The sequence below is a fragment of the Medicago sativa genome, chromosome 8, assembly GCF_051527215.1.
Source record: "Medicago sativa cultivar Bolivia chromosome 8, Bolivia_mono, whole genome shotgun sequence".
In the NCBI taxonomy this organism is placed as follows: Eukaryota; Viridiplantae; Streptophyta; class Magnoliopsida; order Fabales; family Fabaceae; genus Medicago; species Medicago sativa.
The window spans coordinates 87,927,505-87,936,614 of record NC_140756.1 but is presented as its reverse complement, the minus strand read 5'-3'; the positions used below and the strand labels follow the sequence as shown (position 1 = coordinate 87,936,614).

Below are 9,110 nucleotides of genomic sequence, written 5' to 3'. Positions count from 1 at the left end.
TCTTAGAACACATAGTCTTAGACCTAAGGACATTCACTTTCATATCAAGAGCATTACAAAACTCATCTAAGGTGTCCATCACCGCTTTAGTTTGACATGGAGTGGCCTCACAAAATAGAAGAACATCATCAGCAAAAAGAAGGTGAGATAAACCTAGGCCTTTTTGAAATTAATGAACCGGACGTCAAATCCCTTGTTGAACCTTTCCCTCAAAAACAAAATTTTCATCGAACAACTTAAAGTTTTTTTTTTAATTTAAAAAACTGCTTTGTATTTAAGTACTAAAGTTTAATTTAATTTTAAAAATAAATGATTGTGTTTCCACAAACCATTTAAAATATAGCGTTTATGTGTAATAATGTTTTACACATTCAAATACATGTAGTCATATTGTTTAATTAGATTAAAAATACACGACTTGTTACATCTATTGAATAGTTTATCTATTAGGCCCCGTTTGGTTTGAGTTTATTTTAAGCTTATGAAAATTAGTTTATGTAAATAAATAATATTTTATTTTAATTTATAAGCTCTCACTAACGAAAATAGTATCTTCATAAACTGTTTTTTCATAAACTACCTTAAAAACTTATAAATAATACATAAAAACTTATTTATTTGTATAAGCTGTTTTATATAAGCTCCAAAATAAGCTAAGCCAAACGGGACCTTAATCTATCTGTCTATTAACTACTAATAATTAATTATTAATAATACATATTAAGACCCCTCCCCTCGCGATTTTTTCTGTACATATCAAGGTAAATTCTAGACTAAAATATGGTTTTAGTCCCTGCAAATATGTCTTGTTTTGGTTTTAGTCCCTGTAAAAAAAAATTGTAGTTTTTGGTCCTTGCAAAATTTTTTGTTTTTTAAAATAGTCCCTGGGGGGACTATTTTCAAAATTCAAAATATTTTGCAGGGACATTTTTAAAAAACAAAATATTTTGCAGGGACCAAAAACTACAAAATAGGTTCAGCCATCATGTGTCACGTATGCAAATCATCACAAAAGTAGGGTCAGGGACTATTTTCAAAAACAAAATATTTTGCAGGGACCAAAAACAACAAAAAAAAATTACATGGACTAAAATCAAAACGAGACATATTTGCTGGGACTAAAACCATATTTTAGCCTAAATTCTAAGCTCTTTCGTGCATACATATCATCAATGGCTTCACCTTCTTCCATTAAAAATATCTCAAACTTTCTTACTTTCATGTCAATTCTTGCTTCTTTGACTGGTTTGTTTCTTCACGGTGTGTATGCAGTGTATCTCACATTTTCTTAATAGTGAGACAAACTTATACTCTCTCACTTTCTTGCATACTTAATGCAAGGTCGAGGGATAAGAATTGATAAGTTGGGATTCAAAATGCAACAAAATTAATTCGTGGTAAAAAATAAAAAATTCAGAGCAACCCAGGTAAAGATGAGGAAGCGTCTAAATTCTCTATAGACACAGATGAACAAATGAGTTACAAAGTATGATGTGATGAAAAGGAAGGACGTGCAATAAGTTTTTCAAAAAGCAGTAATGGGATACCAAAACCACCTCGAGAGGAGACATTAAGGGTGTATTTGGATGGAGAGTTTAGAATGGAAGGGAGTGGAGGGTTTAAATTATGAACACTATGGAATGTTTTAAAAAAAATTAAAATAATAACATGATAAACTATCATATAATACTTCATCACACTTAATTTATTTTATAAAAACATGTTTGTGAATTTTATTGACAAACTCATTAAACGAAAAAAAAAAATCATACTATAATTAAAAAATAATCATACTATAATTACTATAGTTTTTTTTAGGGAAAATATAATTACTATAGCTATTTTCATAACTCATTAAACGAAATAAAGTAAAAATAATAATTTGTAATTACTAATAATTATTTTCATACAAAATGGGATACCGATGATCATATTATTTAAAATAAAAAGCATAATATTAATCTTTTAAAAAAATAGTATGTTTATATATATATATATATATATATATTAAGGAAGTATATTTTTTTTAAGAAATCAAAATGAAATATATTAAACGAACAACATACTATCTTTCCGGCACAAGATGTACCGCAGACAGGGCCGTCCCTATGAAATAGGAGGCTCGACTCTCTATTTAAAATAGGTCCCCAGTAAAATAAAAACATAATTTTTTTGTGTAGTTAAGCTTTATTAAAAAATCAGAATCAGAAGGGATTCTAAACATGAAACGAAATACAAAAAAATTAAGCGAAAGAGAGGTAGAATTTACTAACGGCGTCGTTTGGATTTGTCACTTATCCGTTGTGGGAAAGGGAAAAACGAATGGTTTATGTGAAAAAGAAATGATTGTTGTGATTCTTTCAATGAAATAGGTTTTCAAATTGACTGCTTAAGTAATTATACAAATTGGGGGTGGTTTGATAGTGCCAGATAGGAGAACTAAAGTCTAGAAAAATCTCAAACGTGTGAAGAAGTAACACATATATTTTTTATTTAAGTGGGAGTGGGTATTAGAGTTAATTTTTTTTGACGCCCATAGCTTTTGGAGGTGTAACACCCTCCTTTTTATTTAATTGTTTTTATTAAGTTAGAGTCTATTTATGTGATTTATTTAAATATGTGAGGTGTTAGTATTTTATTAAGTGGCATTATTCTATTATTTATTAGAATATGAGAATTATTAGAGTAAGTAGATTTGGAGGTAGTTTTGAGATTAGATGTCTTTTTATGATTTAGTCGATTTATTTTGATGAGTGATATTTTGTTATGTTATATGTTGGTATTTACTAGCATAATATATTTGTTATTTGGTGTATTATTATTATTATTATCATTATTATTATTATTATTATTATTATTATTATTATTATTAAGTGGGGGAGAGATATATTTAATTTAGAAATAAATAAGATTATGAGGAATCGAGTAGTTTTGAGGTGTAAGAGAAATAAGAAGGGGGTTAGAATAGAAAGAAGAATAAGTTGTTGGGCCTAAACAGAATTAGGAAGAGTAATTAGTATTATAAATAGAGGAGTTATGAGGTTAGAATTTATTATTGGGTGCAAAGCAAGGATTGGGAGAAAACAATGTTTAGAGAGAAGAGAAGAGAAGAGGAGAACCATAAGAGAGAAGAACCAAGAGGAGAGCTGCACCGATTTCTAAGGTAAGGGTGAGACTATCTTGCAGTAATAATAAGTCTGTGATTCATTAGATCGCATCTAACATGAGTTAGGATGAGTTTGTGAGATTTTAAGAAATTAGGGTTTGTGCGGTTTTGATGATTAGATGATGGAAATTGGATGAATTGATGTAGAAATTGTGAACAGACATTAGATAATCCGTAGGATGATTGTTATAAGTTGTTTTGTGAGTAGAACCAAGAGATTAGGTGAAATTTTGGAGAACTTCATCACTCACCTCGCGAGCAGAACCACTCGCAACGGCGAGTAAACCCAGAACGAGCTCGCCACCGCGAGCAAATCTCTCGCCACTGCAAGCAACTCAGTGAGAAATTCATATTTTGTAATTTTGACGTTTTAGGCCAAGTTTTATATGGTTTTGAGTGCCTTAAAAGTTATAAGAATGATTAGACAAGTTTTGGGGTCAAGATTGGACCTAAGGAAGTTAAAATATGACTTTTTGATGAAAAATGTCATGAACCCGAGAGCACCCAGAAGTTTGCTCGCCTCGCGAGCAAACCAACTCGCAACGGCGAGTAACCCAGAAATATGAACTCGCAACGGCGAGTAGAAGAGCTCGCCTCGCGAGCACCTAAAAGACAAACAACCTTGTTAAGTTTTTGCGATCCTTTTCGCACGTGTAGTTATGAGTTGATCCTAGAAGTAAGATGAAGATTGTTTAGGACATTAGAAGCTGTCCAGAAAGCCTGAACTAAGATGATATAGATTGTGGTTAATGTGATATTGATAAATATGCTTTATGTGGTTCTTCTTGATGATTAAGTTGATGCGAACTCATTCTTTAATGATGATATGATATTCAAGCACTGTTATATGCTGCATTTGTTGTTGTTTGTTGTTGTTGAACCTTGATCATGATGACTAAGATTATTAGTGATGAGATATTGTTATATATGCACTATATGTATTATTATGATGTTTATGTTGAAGGGATTCATTCTTCAATGATGATATGATATATAAGACTGTTATATGTTGTTGTTTTGCTGTTGTTGAATCTTAGTGAAGTTGTATAAGTCGGTCTAAGTTGTAAAGATTTGAGAAGTTGTCCATAATAATGGAATTATAAGAGATGTTCATGAAGTTGTCTAAGATGTAAGATTTTGAGTCCATTTGCATACTCATTCAAGTTGGGGGCTTGATGCCCTGGAATGCTTAGTCATTCACACGATTGGTGAGGGCTTGATGCCCTGGAATGCTTAGTCATTCACACGATTGGTGAGGGCTTGATGCCCTGGAGCTTTTGCTCACTTTTGTTGGGGGTTTGATGCCCTGAAGAGCCTATTTACGCTCATATATGTTGGGGGCTTGATGTCATGTATTGGTACCACATGCATTTGCATTATCAAGATGTCTAAGATGATTTAAGATGTTAAGATGTCAAGTTGATGAGTTATTAATGAAGTGCTATGATGAATGATTATGATGTTTAAGATGATGAATGATTATGATGTTTATGTTGATGCTACAATGCCACACGATTATTATTATGAAAAGTTGATGATATGATGTTATGTGATTCATGATAAGATGTTATGTGAATTATGATATGATGATATGTGATGTTTTATGAATATATTTATGATGATACATGATGACGTTGTGTTTGTACTTAGGATACTATAAGATGATGTTTATGATTATGTTGACATATGAAGTTGATTATGAATTTGATTATGAAGTTGTTTTGATAATGATACTTATGTGAATTACATGATGATGTTTATGATTGTTAATGATGTTAGATGATGATGCTTATGATTAATATGTCGATGATATATGATGTTGCTATAAATATAGTTTGATAGTTTGATGAAATGTGATGATTGTTGTAATTAATACTAGATCGTCTACCCGTGCTGCCGCACGGGTCATATATAGTTAAAAACGTAACTTGATGAAATATAAACGACAGTGATTGTTTTTTTTATAACAGAACACGATTATCTTAACGTTGAGTTTGATAAAAGTACGATCAAGACGCGGAGGTATTGGATACATTGCTTTTAAATAAATTCGCTTGATGAAACACAATAACTCAGCAAGAAATTTAAAAACGCCAAACATGTGTCCTGTTGCATTTAAGCAGACTAATTTGTATTAACAATCCATATACAGCTTAATTAGACGCTGTCATATACAACTTGTAGTTTACATGCTTAGCCTCTACAATCCATGGTGGTCCTTAAGGCTTCCCAAACTATAGTTTATCATGTGACAGTAATCCAAGTATATTTAACATACATTAATATTGAAGTTGTAAGTTATCATACTTTGATTAAAACTTTTTTTTACCTAACCATTATATGATAATATTAAGTATATAGTCCCTAACAGTTTTATACTTATGTAGAATGATTTAATTTAGGAATATAATGATTTTTAACGTGTTGTCAAATGTTTATCAATTTATAATTGTCATATAAATGACTATATAAATTATGAAATACTTATAATATATGGTCATAAACTCTAAAAAAAAAAATCAGTTAATGGACCTAGATAAACTAATTTAATATTTTTCAAAATGCAAAGGTTCCAATTATCAAAATGATTATTGGTGATCATTGGAGATGACCATTCACAAACTGACGGGCCAAAGTATGCTTGAACCGTAACCAAACATAACAATTTGCTAAAAACTATTAACAAATTGCCAAAATTCATCTCAAATATCATGTGCATATGGTAAAAGATGAAATTCGGAAACATCTGCACAAATAGCTTTGTAATAATATCATGTGTTTTGTCTTCAAAAAAAATAATATCATGTTGATTTTTTAATCTTGAAGTGAATGATCTAATTTAATTTACGTAATAGAGTCCTATAAAAAATTACCACCTTAATATTATGTTTCTCAATAAACCTTTTAATCAGATCAGCATCATCCGAAGTCCTCTTGACACCATAATTTCGCCAATTGTGTACAAAATTCCAATCAGTGATCTCAACTTTAAACAACATCTGTTTACCAACCAACAACCCCAGTTCTTTGGGGTAACCAAGAGAATTGCTGGCCTGTAGTGTAAGCAGATAATCATCAGAGCTCAAAAACCATACCACGAACTGGCAGTTAATACATGATCAAATTTGTTTAGTTATATCACCTGCCCCTGAGCATCAATTAGCTTTGTAGACAAAGGTTTGTAGACATCAAAGCATAAACCAAGTGTGCCAGCAACTTTACACAACGATGTTAGCTTGCTGAAGATGTAGCTAGTGTTGTCTAGACAAATCAAATAAGAAAAAGACCTTAAAATAAACTCATGCCCAAGCACCCAAACACATAATTGAATCAAAGATTCACAACACGATGCATATCATAAAAAGAAGTTAAAGAGTTAACACCATTTAGAGTGTGAATGTAGATGAAGGAAAGTAAATAGCTCCATAACAATAAATTGATATTATTTGAAAATAAAAACACAACAATCCATTATCAGTAGCAACCAATTCAAATTAAACAATAGTATAAAAAAAATCAAATTAAACAAAAATATTGAACCTTTGGTCGGAAATATTAAGGCCATTCATCTTACAAAAAAATGTTCACATCCCATATTCCCTTAATATCGGTTGATAAGACTCTATGAAAAAGAAAAAAAAATGGAGAATGTGGATACAGAACACTTAATTAGATGTAAATTGATTCATTCATTCTTTACCTGTAAGTAAAATAAACTGTCAACTATTAATTGTCATCAATTCAGGTAGCTGGCTAGACAGTTATTGTAGTAGATGTATGGCTTTAACTATAAACTAACAGTTAAATTATCAAACACTGATTGATTTCTAAATCAAGAAAAACTGTGCAGTTAAAACATCATTGACTTAAAGTATAAACGCAGATAAACAATGCAAAATTGAAATATCAAATATGCAGAAATTTGCATAGCCAGAAAATGTTACTGTGCAGTTAAACACAGACAGAAAGTCTGACTGCAAAATGCAATTGAAACCGCAACAATTAAGAGTAGCACAGGAGTATTTGTAGCAATTAATTGTCCAAAAATTTGACTTATGTACTTTATATAGAGAGATGAAATAAGTGTCACAGTTCACTTGCTTTAGAAACCTGTGCTGTGCATGCTAATGGAACAGGCTATATTTATTTTGAGCATGACTTTTTCAATTTTTTGTTGAATCAGGATAGATAAAAAAGAGATGGCACACTTTCAAAACTTTTAGGGGTTGCATATCTTTAATAACAAAGAGCAAGAACTTTTGGTGAATCCTAACACATCAGTAATGCACTACATTCCTTTACTTAAGCTTAATTCCAGTGTTAACTAAGTTTAGAGATTTTGATTTAAAGGCCGAAATTTTAAAAGTTCATTATTATTACCCTAATTTTTTCCTAGCAATAAATAACACCCCTATAAAAAGCAATTTATAAGCCACTTCATCAAAGTCTAATTAGCAGTAAAGACCTACATAGTACATATATGCAGAGTATCTGTTATTATCATTCAGCTTTGCCATTGTCATTCTTGATTGCAATAGATCCTTCAATAAAACTTTTTTTGACTGCAAATAAAACTTTTTTTCCTCTATAATTTAACCTATTTGTAAGCAGAAGAATTCAATGATTCATGAGAAATATGCTTTAACTTCAACAATGACAGTGTTGTTTAATACTTACGTAAACTTAAGACAATGCTAATTAGCTTATAGCAACCAACAACATCAAAGCATACATGAATATTTAATTTTCAATGCAAAACACCATGTCAAATAAGACATGATTAGAAGAACACTTCAAATAACAAAATAGAAATATATAACTAATCAAACTTCTCAAAATTAATGTTAATCAAAATGGTTTGGTTTTTATTTTTGTGGTTGTTTCATCAATGGTTTTTCGAATGCAACATCTTTGATTGTAGCTGCATACCTGTCTCAGATGTTGTTTTTTCAAGCTCTGCAGAGGCTGGTTCTATTTCTGGTTTGTGCATTTCACCTACTGTTTTTGCTAACTTCTTTCATGGCTACACTGGGGTTTCGGCATGATCCCAATATTATGGTCCTAATCACATGGAAAAAGAACAGAATCAGAAGAAAAACTTCAAGTGAAGCAAATATATCTAGCATGAATTTTTTTAGCAAACAACTTATAGAATAGGAGTATTTTTTTCAGATGTAATCCAACTATTTACCAAAAAGACATACAATTCAGATGAAATAAAAAGTGCAAGGATTCGAAAACATACCATGGTTATTATCAAGGACATCATAGTCTTCTATATTCTCGCTGCACTACATATAGCTGCCTTGCTGATAGTTTATAGATGATCCATTTTTAACACTATAATGAAAAAATCAGTGTGAAAAATCAAAATGCAGTTTATATAAATCAGACTACACAATATAAAACTATTCAATATAGAATGCAGTTAGTCTTATCCAAATTAGATTTAAATGATCCTAACTCACCTTTAAACCATTAAATATAGAGTTACTGGTATACACGGTTAAAATAATAACTCGCCTTTAATTTCTCCTAATAGGCCTCCAATCTCATTTGATTATAACTAAAAAAAAAAAAAATCAAATTGTTCAGTTTCGTCATACATTAAAATCATGCCTTTTATTTTTATAAAATCGATCAGAAAAAGAACAAAAATACCATATTAGTTGGGATAGATTTCAAAATTTCAATTATAAAAACAAACTGATATATTAAGTAGGAGAAGAAGAATGGGAGCATCCAAATAACACTTAAGTATAAAAGGTTTGGAGTACATAAAAGAGATGTCATTGAACTGTGATATGACAGAACACCTAGAAGACGAAGCAGCTTGACAGTAGCATACACGTAGACAAAAGATGGCATTTACATGTAATCTATTGAAATACAAATTGGATGTTAAAAAAAAAAAATAAAGGAAAAAAATCCATATCTGCAAATT

General features: G+C 30.6%; 1 protein-coding gene across 2 annotated transcripts; it reads right to left on the bottom strand.

The window, feature by feature from the left end:
* Positions 1–5,736: 5,736 nt before the first annotated feature.
* On the bottom strand, positions 5,737–8,521 carry LOC146902868 (uncharacterized). 2 transcript variants are annotated; one of them, XR_015022161.1, is made up of 4 exons: positions 8,412–8,521; positions 8,096–8,227; positions 6,309–7,763; positions 5,737–6,219 (listed from the first exon to the last, which is right to left on the bottom strand). XR_015022161.1 is itself a non-coding variant. In XM_085734014.1 (4 exons), the coding sequence occupies exons 2-4, from the start codon at positions 8,154–8,156 to the stop codon at positions 6,001–6,003; spliced, it is 399 nt and encodes a 132-aa protein (XP_085590140.1). In that variant the 5' UTR covers positions 8,157–8,227; positions 8,412–8,521; the 3' UTR covers positions 5,737–6,000. The 2 variants fall into 2 exon arrangements, 1 of the variants encoding a protein (XP_085590140.1); XM_085734014.1 differs by having other exon boundaries at positions 6,309–6,427.
* Positions 8,522–9,110: the final 589 nt, after the last annotated feature.

Bases quoted from the DNA above. Each gene is read 5' to 3' on its own strand.
- LOC146902868 (XM_085734014.1), bottom strand. From the start codon at position 8,156: ATGCACAAACCAGAAATAGAACCAGCCTCTGCAGAGCTTGAAAAAACA. The intron at 6,428-8,095 runs GTATGCAGCTAC...TGATTTGTCTAG, and splicing joins AAAAACAACATCTGAGACAG to ACAACACTAGCTACATCTTC. The intron at 6,220-6,308 runs GTGATATAACTA...CTTACACTACAG, and splicing joins TAATTGATGCTCAGGGGCAG to GCCAGCAATTCTCTTGGTTA.